The 17448-nt window shown below is 39.8% G+C and overlaps 1 protein-coding gene across 2 annotated transcripts; it reads left to right on the top strand.

The window, feature by feature from the left end:
* The first annotated feature begins 13766 nt into the window (after positions 1 to 13766).
* LOC137131629 (E-selectin-like) lies at positions 13767 to 17158 on the top strand. Of its 2 annotated transcripts, XM_067513140.1 has the most exons (10): positions 13767 to 13831; positions 13978 to 14032; positions 14145 to 14549; positions 14734 to 14838; positions 14936 to 15127; positions 15284 to 15475; positions 15596 to 15784; positions 15968 to 16153; positions 16263 to 16442; positions 16561 to 17158. In XM_067513140.1, exons 1-10 carry the CDS (start codon positions 13829 to 13831, stop codon positions 16710 to 16712), a joined length of 1659 nt encoding a protein of 552 aa, XP_067369241.1. In that variant the 5' UTR covers positions 13767 to 13828; the 3' UTR covers positions 16713 to 17158. The 2 variants fall into 2 exon arrangements, with proteins under 2 accessions (XP_067369241.1, XP_067369242.1); XM_067513141.1 differs by lacking the exon at positions 14936 to 15127.
* Positions 17159 to 17448: the final 290 nt, after the last annotated feature.

The raw sequence follows: 17448 nt of genomic DNA, 5'->3' as shown, positions 1-17448 counted from the left end.
GCTTTCTATCATGGTTGTAACAATAAGGCTAACCTTTTTCCCACGTAGATTCAGCTCATCAAGAAGTTCATCTGTGCAAAATGTAGCTGTGCTGCCAGGATCCAAGAATGCATATGAAGTGATTACTTTGTTACCCTTTTTGGCCTTTACTTGGACTGGAATGATGGCAAGGATGCGCTCGGTGTTCTCGGGCATGTCATCGAAATTCTGTTTACGTTTGCTGTTCAGTAATCCGTTGAACACTGCCGGATTGTCACGATCCACGGACTGCCTTTCCTTTGGCTTGACGTGCAGCAACGTGTTGTGCGTCCTGGAACACAATTGACAGTTTACCACTTCCTGGCAGAGCCTGCTCATATGCCCCGATTTTAAACATCTGAAACATAAACCTTCCTTCCTGAGAAACTCTATCTTCTCTTTGTAAGGCGTATTCTGTAGTTTTTGACAATGGTCGAATGTATGTCCCTCGTGGCAAAAGAGACAAGACTCGGGTGATGCTTTGATGGTAGTGATAGGCTTGGGTGAGGCCTTGGTGGTATTGGAAGAGCTTGTCTTACTAAAACCAGGCTCTATACTTGCATCCCTTTGAGTAGTAACTTGCTTTGCAGTAGTGGTAAAACTCTTTTTCATGCCACTTACTTTCCCAAACGCAGCTGCAGGCCCTTTTAAGTGTTCTTTAAGTCTTCCTAAGTCCCCGTAGCAAGGATGCAGTGATTTCTCTGATTCATCAGTGATAAACTTGACTACATCTGCGAACGTAGCCCTACGGTTGTGGTTTTCATTCAGGTCATGAGCCACATTCCTCCACATCCTTCTCAACTCATATGGAAGCTTGGAAATAATTGTTCGTATGCTGATTGTAGTATTAAGCTCTGCCATACAGTCCATGGAACTCACACAATTGTTTAGAAAAAGAGCGAATGAATAGAGGGCTTTGCCATCTTCATCCTTAATTGTTTGCCAATTCAAAACCCTTTCCATGTAGGCTGCTGCAACTGTATATTCATTACCAAAGTGCTTCTTTAAAAGAAACCTGGCCCTGTGATATCCTTCGTCTGGTTGCATACTAAAGCAACTTTGCACAATCTCCTTAGGTTGTCCTCTCGTGTGCTGGTGCAGCAGATAGAGTCGCTGACTGTCATCCCCCCCGCTATTCTTCACCGCGTTTTCAAACGCTTTGATGAAAACATCATAGTCTAAAGGATCTCCACTAAAGATAGGAATCGCTTGAGGAGGGTTAGTATAAACCGTGAGTTGTTTATCCGGAACTTCAGTACGGTCAGCTCGACACTGAGCACCACTAAACATTGATTCTGGAAGCTGATTAACAGCCCTTGCTTGGGTATCACAGCCGCGAGCCCCAGTCTTTACTTCCCCACTGTAATCTGTACTGTACCCTAATCTGTACCCCTTTACAGCTTCTTCTCTTGCCCATCCTCGGGAGCAACGCTCTCATTTGCCTTATGTGCTTCCTCACGACGTTGGCGTACCTCTGTTAACCGACATGCGATGTCGTCGCCACGTCCCCTGAGTGCAGACAGCCTCGTATCGAACCAATCTTGATCGGTCTTCATGTCATCTTCAAGCTTACGCTCTTGGTAAGTTTCCTTGAGTGAGTCATTTATATCACATAACTTTTTAAGCAGCTGGTAGAACGCTGGTAACATCCTGTCCTCCACAACCGAATAGCATTCTTCATCCATGAACTGGTGGATCTTGCTCTTTTGTCTCAGCAGCTGCTATAACTTAGCCTTTCTTTTGTTCTTCAGACTCCGCAAAGCATCATCGTGTACCACCTGTGAGGCCTCCTCAATGGCTTCGCTGCTTGGCCTTGCCTGTTGGTCCATCACGCTGTCTGGATCAACATCTGAAGCAACCCGTCTTTCCATCAGTCTCTTAATAGTGCTTAGCCCGTGTAGAGAAGGTTTCTTACTAATGTAGAGGTGATCTTACTCGAATCTAACGCTCCTGACTCTTCAGCACATACTTCACTCCAGAGATTATTGTTAGACAAACATTGAACATTTATTGTACTTGCTTCTCAACGTAGCCAATGACAAATCAATTGTACATACAACTTTAAGCACAGTGATCTCACAAGCACGCTCACTAGCTGTTTCATCAAACAAGCTTCACAAAGTATGTCTGAACTCAAAGGACTTGCAGGACTCGTAGAACTCGGTAAGAAACCGTGTGCCTCTACAGCTACACACAGAACCCTTTTCTTCTACCTTGTTGCGGTCCACACCTTTCTTGTAGTCAGAGTTCCTCTGCTCCAGTTACTGTGTCACGTCTGTACCCTCCAGTAGCTGAGCTGAACCCTCTTGCTATCTTGTACTCATTTCCTCTGCTTCAGTTACTGTGTCACGTTTGCACCCTTCAGTAGCTGAGCTAAAACTGAATCTCTCCTTAACAAACCCTTAGCATTGCATTGTTTCCTTGACCACTGGTCAACAAACTCTACATAGGCAATCATCAAAGGCAAACTATCAAAGCCATATGATGTCACTAAAGACATCATCAGTACATGGACACATGACAAACACACATTACATAAACAATTACATCACACACACAGCAAACATTACATAAAACAAGTAACTAAACTAACCCCCTGGGGTGGCTCATACAACCTCCTCCAGAAGAGAAGTATTTAGAAGAGTGGTTAGGGCTGCTGCCTCACAGAGTCCTGATTCAAATCTACCTGCTGACTGTGGGGTTCCTGCCTCTGGCCCAGTGACAGCTGGGATTAGCTCCAGCCCTGCGCCACCATGAACAGGGATATGGAGAAATGGTTAAAGGTGATGAATGGATGTAATTTCAAGACATTTCACTCCAAGCTGCTTATTCATTGTGCCCTGGTGAATCAATATGCGACATTAGTGTTAACTTTAAGCATATCACGAATAGACATTAAATCTTACATTAAACCTCAGCAGCTCATGTTACATGGTTTGTTATTTGACATTTCTGGCTATGTAATGCACTGTGCATTACATTTGTATATATTTCTAATGCTTAACTCTAACAACCACCTATTAGCATCACACAGAAGAAAATTAAGATGTTGAAGAATTTTACATTGTATTTAAATCAGTTGAGAGGAGGATGATATTTGTCTTATAGGAATCTGGAATTTCTGTTGACTTTTATGAGTTTGGATCCATGAAATCATTCTGGTAAGCTATTGTTCCTCTGATAAGATCGTTGGCAACAGAGTAAAGAATGACGTCTTGACTGTGCCTTTGTTTCCCAACAGGTTGAGGTGTCAGCTCCTGCTGCAGGAAGGGACTAACTTCTTTTCTAGGAAGCAACTATCCACATTGATACGTATCTTCTTTAATTGCAGTATACTGCTTGCGCGCTACATAGACTTGGAAGGCAAATATCATAATATATGAATTATATGATAGAGTGGGAATACCATATAGCCTATTACATTTATCTCAACATAAAGACCAGTTTTATAATGTTAATGTAGTAAACAGTATATTTATTTCAAGATTATTTTTTAAAAAAATTCTTTGAATAGAAAAGATACATGTCATCTAAAACTGTATAAGGTCTTATCCAATTACATTATTTGTACTCATATATTTTATTTTATTCATTATAACCTGCATATGTTCAATAATATCTGGCTCTCTGTGTGGAACAGCAGAGAGTATGAGTTTGGATATTATCTGTGCATAAATATGACTACAAATTATTAAATTATTACTCAAGTCCAAAACTAGATTAGAGAAACAAATTAAACAAACAAACAAATACACTTAATCATTTTTTTTTCTAAATTAATTACTGTGACATAAGTGATATGACTAACTTTGAGGGACTTTAGTAACATAGCACATCATCCTGGAGAGATTCTAGCCTGCTCCTCATTACAGAACAGTTTCAGCTTAGGGATGCAGGTTGGCTGCCTACCATAAACTGTCTGCTTTAGGTCATTCCACAGCATTTTCTAGGGACTTTGCCTCAGCTATTCCAAAACATTTAATTTGTTTGGCTTTCACATTCCTTTGGTAAATAAACTAATTTGTTTAGGGTTGTTGACTTTATGCATGATTAACCTTTAACAAAACACACCCTGCAACATGCAACCAGTTTGAAATGGGTTTTACGTGACTCGGTGTAGTCATCCTTAGGAAAACTTTTTGTAGGGACAAGCTGCGGAGGAAGCCATCAGGCAACAATCTATTGTGGTGTAGGTTCTCAGATTTAAGAACAAGAAGGAAAATCTCAAAAAAGGTAAATACTTTTTTAATGAAGATTTTAGAGAAAACATTAGACAGAAGTGAATGGAGATCGGACAAAAACTAAAGAGAGCACAAAAAAGGTTCAGATGGCATATTTAAGCTATATATGACTAATTAATTGGTCACCAACCATTTCTTTATTCCTTTCGGCTGCTCCCTTTCAGGGGTCCCCACAAATCATGTACTTCCATCTAATCTTGTCCTCTGCATCCTCTTCTCTCACGCCAACTAACTTCATGTCCTCTCTCACTACATCCATAAATCTCCTCTTTGGTCTTCCTCTAGACCTCCTGCCTGGCAGCTCCAACCTCAGCATCCTTTTACCGATATATTCACAGTTTCTCCTCTGAACATGTGCAAACCACCTCAATCTGGCCTCTCTGACTTTATCTCCAAAACATCTAACATGAGCTGTCCCTCTGATGTCCTCATTCCTGATCCTGTCCACCCACGTCCCTCCCAAATAGAACCTCAACATCTTAAGCTCTGCTTCTTGTCTTTTCTTCAGTGCCACTGTCTCTAAGCCGAACAACATCTAATGTCTCAACACCATCTTGAACACCTTTCCTTTCATTCTCGCTGATTCGCTTTTATCACACAACACCAAACTCTTTTCTCCCCCATTCCAACCTGCTTCCACTCGCCTCTTCACCTCTTTTCTACATTCTACGTTGCTCTGAACTATTGACCCTAAGTACTTTAATGCTTTAAATGCCAGTTTAATTATTTGAATGATTCATTATTTATTACAAAAAACAAAAAAATTATTATTTTCCATGTAGACATTTTACTCGTATCTGATGGTCCACGAAGTACTTCACTCAGGACTAACATTGAACATTTATTGTATTTGTTTCTCAACATAGCTGATAACGGACTAATTGTACTTACAAGTTTTCGAACAGTAATCTCAAAAAAACAAAACCTTTGCTATGTATTGTTTCCTTGACAACTGCAAAACAAACTTAAAAGTTAAATTACAAAGGCAACCATCAAAGCCATATGATGTCAATAATGACATCATCAGTTCACTTTAAACATAACTTAATACAGAATACAGTTCACAATACACAACGTAAAGAAAAAACAGAAGAAACCCTGGTTGGCTCATACATTCTATATAATAAATAGCAGGGAGATGGGCCTTTGGTGGTGATTAGACTCTTGGATATGATTTGATTGCATTAGTATTTTACATTTACATTACATTTAGTCATTCAGCAGACACTTTTATCCAAAGCGACTTACAAGTGAGGTACAAGGCAGCAAAAATCTAAGACAAGGAGAAAACATCAAAGCAGTTCACGAGATGCAAGTGCGAGAAAGAGCAGAAAGGTTTTTTTTATATATATATATATATAGATTTAAGTGCATAGGAAGATGCGGAAAAGTTCAGTTTTCAGCAGTTTTTTTAATATTGGGAGAGAGTCTGCTGAGTGTGCAGAGTTTGGTAGCTCGTTCCACCATTGTGGGATCATTGCGCTAAAAAGTTTAGCTTGGTGTCTTCTGTGCGGTGCTGGGACCGCCAGATGTCGTTCTTTGGCAGACCACAGCGGGCGGGAAAGATTGTAGACTTGAATGAGTGAGTTGAGGTAAGCGGGAGCTGTCAAGTTAACCAACCTATGAGCAAGAGACAGAGCTTTGAACCTGATGCGAGCAGCTACAGGAAGCCAGTGTAGAGATCTAAAGAGTGGTGTGACATGGGTCTTTTTGGCTGATTAAAAATGAGCTGCTGCGTTTTGGATCATCTGCAAGGGTTTTATTGTGGATATCGGTAACCCCATCAACAAAGCGTTGCAGTAATCGATACGATATTCCGTGATATAGGGTCTGATCTTCCTAATGTTGTAGAGGGCAAATGTGCAAGCCCTAGAGACTGAGGTGATGTGGTCCTTAAAGCTCAGTTGGTCGCCGATTATGACCCCCAGATTTTTGGCCGTTTTAGTGGGGACAATCACTATAGATCCAAGTTGATGCTGATGTTGCGTTGTTTTGAAGGTCTGCCTGGGAAGACAAGGACTTCGGTCTTGGAGAGGTTGAATTGAAGATGTCTCTCACTCATTCAGGCTGAGATGTCTAAGAGACGGCAGAAATGCGTGATGCGGCAGTGGAGTCGTCCAGTGGAAAGGACAGGAAGAGCTGTGTGTCATCAGCGTAGCACTGATAGGAAAGACCACGTGAGTGAATGATGGCACCTATGGATGAAGTATAGATAGAAAAAAGAAGAGGACCAAGAACTGAGCCCTGCAGCACCCCGGTAGAGAGGCTATGAGAGTGAGAAAGATGCCCCCGCCCGGATACTTTGAAGGTTCGTCCCAATAGGGAAGAATGAAGCCAGTCTAGAGCTGATTCAGAGATGCCTAAGTCAGAGATTGTGGACAAGAAGATCTGATGGTTCACACTGTCAAAGGCTGACGATAGATCAAGTAGAATTAAGACAGAAGACTGACCTGTGGCTTTTGCAGCTTGAAGATCTTCCACAACAGTCAGGAGTGCAGTTTCTGTCGAGTGATCCCCCTTGAAGCAAGACTGGTTGACAGCGAGGAAGTAGGTCTTGGAAAGAAACTCTGAGAGTTGGTTGAAGACTGCTCGTTCCATTGTCTTGGCCAGAAAATGAACCGAGGGAGACAGGTCGGTAGTTCTCCACTACAGAGGGATCAAGAGAAGGCTTCTTGAGCAGTGGGGTAATCTAGACCTGCTTGAAAGAGGTTGGAAAAGTCCCTGTTTTGAGAGAAGTGTTGATGACTTGTAATAGCTGGCATTAGAGCGGGTGCAACTACTTGAAGAAGAGTGGAAGGGATTGGATCCAGAGAGCAGATGGTCGGATGGTTAGAGAGGAGGAGGGTGGATACATAATCTTCAGTAAGAATTGCAAATGATGAGAGCAATGCAGTGTTGGAAGAAGTTTAATAGATGTCATCATCTGGAGGAGAGAACTTTGAGCTGATGGCTGAGCGTGGTGCGTTGTTCACGGATCCAGTCAGTGAGCCACGGATTAGAAGCTGAGGGACGAGCGGGTCTCGAAGAGATGGGACAGAGACAATCCAGACACGATGAAAGTGTATTGCAGAGGCTGTCTGTGGCTGCATCTGCATCGAGGATGGAGAGGTCCTGTGTTGGGGGTAGAATTGCAGAGACCAGAGAGGAGAATCGATCCAGGTTGAGAGACTTGAGGTTATGCCGGAATGTTACAAGTTTTGTGGGAGATTGCGAATGTGAGTTGAATTAAGAAATTATCTGATACATGCAGAGGAGTGACTAAGATGTTGTCTGTGGTGCAGTTCCAGGCGAGGATGAGGTCGAGGTTGTTGCCAGCTTTGTGGGTCGGAGGAGTGGAGACCAGACTCAGGTCAAACGTGTTTACAAGAGCAAACACGTCAGCTGCATGTGGTTTGTCCAGGTGGATGTTCAGGTCTCCCATGACGCTGAGAGGAGTGCCATCTTCCGGGAAGTGGGACAGCAACATGTCATCTATGAAAGAATGAAAAATTGCCATTGAGTGTAGCTGGGGTGGTCGTGTTCTGTGGCATGATCCAGGTTTCTGTAAGTGCAAGCAGGTGAACAGCTGACTGTGTAGCGAAAGCTGGAATGAAGTCGGCCTTGTTCACTGCAGAATGGCAGTTCCACGGGGCAAGAGAAAAGAGGCTGTTGACAAAGTGGTCTGGGTGAGAGTGCGCCGGTGAGAAACATGTCGTCTTCTAGTAGGACGCCATGTCCTGCGTCTGCGGAGGAGAAAAGGGATCTGCTGAAAACACATGGTATAACAAAGAAAAAGGCTTTCCGGAGTAGAAAGGGTTAATGTGAAGCAGTGAAGAGACAGAAGAAGTTAAAGAAGATATAAATAAACTACCTAATGTCCTCGGTGGACCCGTGCAGGTAGACTTGCTCGTCCTTACACAGTCGGTCTTGTGTAATGACTCGTGAAGGTAGACTCGCTTGTCTTTACACCATTGGTCTTCACACAAGGAGGCCTGAACACAAGAGCTGACACTTCCGCTGACGCTCCAGCCCAACAGGTTCCTTATATATGGCCTTAATTGGCTACAGCCGAAACCGCCCCCTCATTGAAACCAACCTAACTTGTGTGCCTTTGTTAGGTCAAAAGTGTGAACACTCGGTGACTACTAAGCTGAAACTACCACCAATAATAGACCAAATATCCACTTCACCAGAAGAGCAAAACTTTCTACCTACAGTTCTTAACTCTATTAAAAACGGACTAAATCAGCAGACTCAAGAAAAATGACAGATTGTAATTGTGTGTGTGACATAATTTTTAAATCAACATCTGAGTCATCATTGTGAACATTTATTGTGCAAACTGCAACAACTTTGAAAACCTTACCAACAAACGAGAACACAACAGAACTTCGGGAAGTATCAACAAATTTTAAACAGAAATATCCAAGCTTTGAATATGTGACGTACGTGTGTGTATTTGAGAGAAACAGATAAATCGATTGTGAGATGGTGTGTTCCACCACCACGTCTCCTTGTCCACTTTCCTCTTTCCCAATGACACACTGAGTACCCTCTTACCTGTCTCCCCAATCACATTAGCTGTAGTTGTCTGTTCATCTGGAAGCACCTCCTAACCACCCAGCGCCTGTCTCACCTCCTCCCTGAAAACTTCATAACATTCTTCCTTTTTCAACTTCCACCACTTTGATCTCTGTTCTTCATCTTCGTCACCACCAGAGTCATTTTACACACTAACATCCTGTGTTCTCTGGCTACACCCTCCCAACCAATACTTGCCGTGACTGATCTCTTTTAGATTAAAACATCGACACAAGATGTAGTTTACCGTTGTTCTTATATGTCATCCTATGTTCCTGAATAATAATCTAATTATTATTCAAATGATCTACAAAGAAAAACAATTCAGCTGCTCATTATAAAATTTGTAGGTAATTAGTTAAAATTTTTATATTACACTCACATCTTTGGTTTCCATAAAAATCTGTGTTGTTTGTAATGTTTTACTGCAAAAATGATACCTTTATTCAGTTTGTTCCAGGTTGTTGATTTTGTTTTAAGTGATGACCTTAGTAAAAATGCTCAATCTTGATTGAACTGACTTTTCAGACTCAAGCTGAGTTCACATACTTTTGCACCACACAAATATTTAGGATTAGATAATTTTTGTAGTAAATATCGATCCATCCATTATTCTAACTTTGTGATTATAATAATCATGATGAATGCATCCGATCTTATTACAGTTTTTCATTATTTGTCATCAAGCTCTCACTCTAATATTTGCCTTTTCTAGGAATGGGGTCGAGTCTAATGCAGTTTAATGCTTCTCTCCCCCCACTCTTGACCTTTATCTTGTACATAATAAAAAGCTTTAGCAGTTTACAGGAACTGCCATGGAAAGTGGAAGGAAGATGTTGTTTGGCTTCTCTTTTTTGAGGTTACAGGATAAGTGGCAGAATGCAGGAAAGATCCTTGTGTAAGTCTGCTAATGAGGGTCAAGGTGAATACAGATCTCCTTGGTGTGTCAACTGCTAATTTTGTTCCTGTCTGCAGAATTTGACGCCGCTCTTCCTCTATTTTCTTTCAGCAGCTAGATGGTACGTCAGAATTGAAAAAAGTAAAAGCAAGAATGTGCCTTACTGCAGGAATACAACAGAACCACGTGGGAAATGCCCAGAGGAAAAGGATGTAGAATGTTATGATATAGAGTTCATGAGGACAAAGGAAATATTTAGTGGCTAACATATCAACTATGGGTGACTTTTATACCTTAAAAATAAAATGAGGAAGTTTCTGAAATTGTGCTATGAATAGTTATGTTTTTCTTCATACTAAAGAAAAGTGCAGGTGCATTAGTTTAGTATGATCAGCTTTTGTCTTAATACAGTTTTTTCTGTTCACTTGTGAACGGTTTTTAAAATACTTATCCAACTGTTCCATGGATCTTGAACAACCCGGGGGAACAGTTCTTATGCAGATTTAGTAGTTTTGCTCGGTGTAAACCACAGAAAGTAAAAGGAGCTCTACAGCTGTTCCTGCATCACACTTGCTGGATAGCAGTTTGTAGGTGCATGCAAAAATAAAAAGGTTGGTCTTGATTGCTAAATGGAAGAGGTATCCCAATCTTAACTTTCTGAAACTATTGAAATGTTATTTTTTGTCTTTGTCATATTTCCTTTCATTTGTTTTTGTCTGCAAAGTGCTATGAAAGTTCAGTATTATTGAACATTATGAAAGCAAATAACCAAAATGAGAAGTGAGAAGTTATCGGTTTCACTTTTTAAAAAAAAACAGGAGACTTTCCCCTGAGCTAATAGAATATAGTGATTCAATCTGATTCATCCTTTCCTGTCGGCCAATAAGACAAAAGAAACAAGTGAAAGCAAAAATCTATCAGTGTTTTTTAAAGGGGTAAGATGCTTGTAAAGCTCATAACACATCCTTAACATTTTAGATTTTCTAAAAAACTTGGTGTATGCATTTTCTCAAAATACTAACTATCAAAAACAACTCTTACATGCAAGATGGTGTATTTAAACTAAATTGCTGTTGTACAGAAGGGTCAAAAATAAATAGTTATCTTTTGGAAATGCATAATTGAAAACACAATTTTTTGTCATCCAACCAGGTGATCTCATAGTCACTGAAGACACTCTTAAAATTCTCCACAGACACAGAATGGTCTGCTTTGCCAAAGCCCTGAAAATGAGCCAGAAAGCATTTACATCATCACATCAAAATAATACTTTTGTAGTTTTTAAAATTTTTATCCAGGTACAGCGGTATAGCATTGAAATTAACTTACGGTTGATTCTCCAAACACCCTTAGTTTTTTCTCATGGCTGTTGTGCTCTATCTTCCCTCCTCCAAGGCATTTACACTCCATTCCCAAGGCCTCCACAGCCGGACTGACCTTCTCAAATATATGATCTGTAAATTAATCAGCAAGTTTAGTTCATCTTGTTTAGAAACTATACATTCCAGTAATCAAACTGCGAACAATCAACAAAGTTAGCAGTTTACTGTGGAATTACACAGAGTCCAAATTGTTTGCAAACAGCATATATTAAGCATGGCATGCGCTACATGTGCCTGCTCTGTGCTGTTTGTGAATGTTTGCAGGGTGGATGTCAAATCAGCCCGATAACAGTTCAAATTAGTCTATGGGATTGAAACATTACTGTACGTCGCCTGTGGTTAATTTTGCGCAAAACCTTAGTAACACCTGTTTACTACAGCGTAGATTGGCATCAGTGCAGTGCGGGTTATATTGGGCCTACCAACCCAGTTTATAGCAAAGATGAGAGCAGCAATCTTGGAAAGCAGTTTTACCACCTAGTGAATGCAACTATTCTGTATGGACTTTGCATGTTCTCACTCTGCTTGTGTGGGTTTACTCCAGGTACCCCGGTTTCCTCCCACAGTCCAAAGACTTGTTAGGTTAATTGATGACTCTGAAAATGGTTGTATGTGTGTATACACTCACGGGCCACTTCATTAGGTACACCTGTAAAATCTAATGCGATCCAATACCGCAGCTCTGCCATGAATTCTACTTTAACAATGTTAAAATTTCTCAGTTTTTAAGTTGAAACTGTCAGAAAGGTGATCATTTTGCTCACCCGTTTTAAATAGGGTGGCCAAAATTTTAGAACCACCTCTTCTTAAAATTCAATCCAGTACGGCTTCACTAACCACTTCGACCTCAGTAATAAACAGAGAGTGAGGGAGCTAGCTCTAATTGCTCAGGGACACTCCTGGTGGGTTGGCTGGGATTTGGGGATCCCACTGAATTCTGCATCTCATACTGCTGCTCTACCCATTGAGTTACCACGCTAAAGATCTTGTGTTGAGGAGTCAGAGCTGAAACTGATAGGGATATAGCTTCTGGTTCAAGAGCACTTAAAAGACAAGAGGAATAATGTTTATGACATTGTCTGTTTAACTTGTAATGCATCCTGCAGGCTTTAATTTGCTGGAAAGTCACACAAACCTCTGGCAGGAGTTTACTGCTTTATCATGCCAAATTAAATAGTCAAGGTAAATTAATACTTTGTGCTTTTTCTGTCCTCCTTTTCCTAAAATACTCTCTGTAGGTCAATGTAATTACAACAAAATGTAGTGTAGGTGGTGGTTTATTATAACACATAGGTATTTATAATATGATTAATTGGTAATTTTACCAACATAAAGTGATTACATTTGCTTTGCATCAGTTCTTCTTTCTCGTGCATAGGAAATTACAAGAAGAGTTGTGTTAAGGAGGCACTTGTGAAGATCAGTCATAAGATAATAAGGTATTTGTTGCGGATGTTCTTATCACCATCAAAAGAAGGCTTCACCCTTGGGGTTTGTTCTGTATAGTTAATAAGAGCGTTTATATACTTTTTCACAGGAAAGGGTGTAGGTTCAGTGGTGTCAAACAACAGGTACCTCAGGTCACAAAGGAAGGATGTGAAGTGTCACTTCTAGAATTACAGGCAGCAGCAGGTGCCTCTATCTCAGCACAACATACTTCCAGTCATTATTCACTCATAAAATATACCAGAAACATGTTTGTCAGCTGCCATCGTATTGTTTCTTTCTTCTTTTGATGACCGCTTCCATTGAATGGGACATGTCACATCCCATTTTCCCTGAGCTAAAAACCATGTTGTAGTCTATGCATTGTCTTGTTTGTACATTTTGTTCTTCTAACATGCATCACATGGAATGAATCATCATGCAGACTCATGAAGCCTAATGGACCTAATGTGTACATTGCTTCAGACCCACAAGAAAATTATGTTGATATTCTTTGTTTTCATTTTGTAGAAAACATCTAAAAGATCTGATTGCAAATAACAAGGTACAGCTTATCTTCCATCATACCAGCCACCCTGTCTTATAAGCTCACAGGATTTCACAGCTTTTCAGAACTATAGTTTTGCTTTGCATCTGTTCTGTGGTAGTCAGTCTCCCCAAGATAAATGTATTTGTTTTATTATTGTTGTGCACTAATTTGCTAGGTTTTTAGCATCCGCATATTATCAATCCATTACCGGAAATTCTTGGCAAATTTAGTAAAATACAAGTACAAATCCATCCGAAATCCACCAGCATTTAAAATGTTATTCATATTATGCATATAATCCATAATATGTATGTGTATATATATATATATATATATATATATATATATATATATATATATATATATATAGTTTGAAAAAGAAGATCTTTCTAGAAATGTAGTATAGCAGAACAAAATACACAAGTAAAAGTATAAATTGAATGCTATTTTAAATACAGTAGTCAAGTAAGTACACTCACTTTATGTCACTAACTTTTCACTAGTAACAATAACATAACCGTTACCGTTATAACTTTTACTAACTTGACTTTTAGTTCCCCCAAAACAAAGGACTGTGGCTTCATAACTATATCAGAACTACAGAAAGCGAAAGTTCCCAGTTCTCAGGCCCTGGAACAGCCCCTTGAGGAGTATAAAAGCAGGTTTCTGAACACATCAAGCGTCATCTTATCCTTTGTTCTGCTGAGAGAACATATTAAGAGTCTTCTGCAGGCATTCAGACACACCAATTAAAATGGTGAGTGTAGAGGCATCAATTTAGCAGCAGTTCACTTTAGTGATATGAGCCTTTTGGTCTACAATGCACATATGTTATCAGTTTATCTGAATGTTTCTTTTCTTATTATTTTGTTTTAACACATATTTTGCTCTGAATTATTTCAGACCGGGGGATCCAAGTTCTCTTCTTCATGGATCAGTTGGACTCTTCTTTACTCAAGTGTGTAAATCTAACAGAAAGTGTCCCACTTTCCTCTTTTCTTTATATATTTGTTTTAATATTCATCCTATCACCAAATAATATAATGTGTGTCTCTGTCTTACATCCTCAGTGCTGTGCATGTGGACTACTGTCGAGTGCTGGTCTTACCACTATTCAAACTCCACCATGAATTGGGTGGACGCTAGAAACTGGTGCAAACAGCACTATACAGATATGGTGGCCATCCAGAACAAGGAGGAAATTGGGCATCTCAACAGCTGGCTGCCAAGAAAAAAGGACTACTACTGGATTGGGATCCGCAAAATAAACAATGTTTGGACCTGGGTGGGAACTAACAAGCCTTTGACAGAAGAAGAAACAAACTGGGCACCTGATGAACCAAATAATGCCAAGAATGGAGACACTGCAGTGAAGCAGGAGGATTGTGTGGAGATGTACATTAAAAGGGATAAGGACACAGGCAAGTGGAATGATGAGAGGTGCACAAAGTCTAAGACAGCTCTGTGCTACATAGGTAAGCAAAGGTCTGAGAGTAAGACCTCATTTTAACTTCCTTAGTTTTAGTGCATTGTTCATTAGTGGAAAATCTATTGATTTAACAGTTTTAAATACTTAATTTATTTTGTGTTTTAAATGCAAGCTCTTAGGAAATAAAACACTTTATACTAAATATATGAAAATACCTTTTCTTTTTGAAGCTGCCTGTAAGGTTGATTCATGCGTCCATGGAGAGTGTGTAGAAACCATCAACAGCCATATGTGTGATTGCTTTGAAGGCTTTTATGGAGAGAAGTGTGAGCAAGGTAAGAAAGTGCAACAAAGTTTTACCTATTTCAAGTTGACAAGTCACTTACAACAAGATCATGAAATCTAACAGTTACTTATTTTCTTTGTTGGCAGTTGTTAAGTGTAACAATGATGAGGTGACTGTCCCAGATAAAGGAAGTGTAAATTGCTCTCATACGTATGGAGAGTTCTCCTACAACTCCTCATGCGAGTATTCATGTGAGAAAGGATACCAGCTGAGTCATTCAAAGTCCCTGAGATGCACTACATCAACAAAATGGTCCGAGCAGCCTCCTTCCTGTGAACGTGAGTTTGGAGGTGTTTGCAAAGTAGGATAAAATACAACAAGAAAATAATGTAATATGTATTAGTATTATTGCAATTTCAAGTAATCATATTAAGAAAAACTACATGTTATATTAGAGCCTAAATTAATCTGTTTTGATGGTCCCATTGTCACAGTGGTCCAGTGTCCAGAGCTGTCACATCCAGAAGGAGGATCCATGATCTGCTCTGATCCTCTGGGACCCACCAGCTATCAGTCCACCTGTGTGTTTACCTGTGATGAGGGCTATGTGCTCAGTGGTTCCCTGTCCAGCACTGTGCAATGTGAAGCATCGGGAAATTGGAATACGTCACAGCCGTCCTGTGTTGGTACGCCCACATAGTTTCTGTTTTCACCTTGAAGGATAATTTAAGTTGGTTGTTGATAGTGGAAAGACGTGTTTTTTTATAGACTTTTGTTGACCTCTTTGGTTGTCGTTTATCTTGCAGCTGTCCAGTGCCCTGCGCTCCAGGAGCTAGAGAATGGCTTTGTTAGCTGTGGAGAAGTTGCAAATACGAGGTTCACCTATGGAAACACTTGCAACTTCAGCTGTGCCCCCAGCTATCGCCTGGTTGGACCGACCGAGGCAACATGCACATCAGCAGCTGAATGGAGTCAGAAGATGCCTCATTGTGAAGGTGAGGGCGAATGGAAATGCAATTCCACAGTTGTTTTGTGCCTATGTGACAAACACATACAAAATTATTTTTTAAATTTTAACAGTTTTTTATTTTAACAGTTAAGAGGAGCTGTTTTCTTTTGTGCTTTTGTGACAAACACATAAAAAATATGATTTTTTTAAACCTTTTTTCCTACATTAGCCATCACTTGCCAGAAGCCAGAGGAAGAAGCTCAGTTGATCATAAATTGCAGCAAATCTTTGACTGAACTGCGGCCAGAGTCCACCTGCAGCTTCAGCTGCAATGCAGGCTTTGACCTGCAGGGAGCAAACACCATCCGTTGTACTGAGGATGGACAGTGGAGCACAGCCATACCTACCTGCGAAGGTAATAAGGAATATTTTCACATTATTTTAAGGTTTTGAGCCAGTGTTGCATGTGTTTCCTTTATATCAGTAATGGTTAACATCCTATTTCTCACTTTCTGTTCTAACAGCTATAAGTTGCCTGATTCTTGAAGCTCCTGAAAATGGCAATATCACCTGCTCAAATCATACGCCGGTATACAACTCTCAGTGCTCCTTCACATGCAATCAAGATTACTTATTAGAAGGACATGAGCTGCTGACCTGTGATCAACATGGCAATTGGACAGGAGAGAGACCCACCTGCAAAGGTAAACAGAAATAAAATAAATATATATTAGGCAAAATTAAATTTAATGTAAGATTTCGGTCAAATATTGAATTTAAAAAGTCAAATAATATAATTTTAATAATACTGTACTTCCACAGCTTCCCTAACTTGGGCCAAGAATATCATCACTGGTGTGGTAGCAGGGAGCGTTTTCTTATCTGTTGCTATGTGGCTCCTGAAACGACTAAAGCAGAAAGCAACCAAATTTGAACTTAACAGGGAGGATCCAGTTTCTGTTCATATTCTTTAAAGACAGCTAAGGACACTTGTGTATATCATATTTACTGTACAAAACTGTAAGTGACTCATTAGGTATAGCAATGTGAACAACGAAATGTTTTTTTAAAATTATCCATAATGTCAGCTTTTTGGTACCTTTGCACTTATTAATATGATATTGTTATGTGAGGTTTATTAAACTAATGTAAATAAGGATATCCTCTTTAATATGTTAAGACACATATTTCCTCACAAGGGGAGTTTGATATTTAACATATTGCTCTATGGTTTAATGAACATGCTGGAAATTTGTGTTCGTAAATGTTATGTAACACTGTGGGTAAATTGTCATGTGCTATCAGAACTGTGATTTTGCTTTAATTCCAGTATTTATGTACTATTTATTGAAATGTTTGTTCTTATTTTGTACAAAGCAGAGTTCTTTTTTTAAATTCATAATAAAACCTAAGATCATGATTGGATTTTAGTTTCTGCATTTTTGTACATCATCCATCATATTTATGTAGGAAGTCAGTTCAGAAAACATATACTGTACTACTGTCACTAAGGTGATACACACGGGACAAAAGTTCAGCCAATGCCACACTAACTTTTTCCCACACTTTGAATGGCTTTTTCCACTGTATGTCAGTATGTAAGTAGATATCTAACATCAGACTGAAGGTGACACATGGGCCGTCTTTCTGTAATTGTTGCAGGTAAAAAGTAAAATGCATGACATGTCAGCACACAGAGAAGGAGTTAAT

This window comes from Channa argus, chromosome 8, assembly GCF_033026475.1.
Source record: "Channa argus isolate prfri chromosome 8, Channa argus male v1.0, whole genome shotgun sequence".
Classification (NCBI taxonomy): domain Eukaryota; kingdom Metazoa; phylum Chordata; class Actinopteri; order Anabantiformes; family Channidae; genus Channa; species Channa argus.
This window is presented reverse-complemented; position numbering and strand designations above follow the sequence as displayed.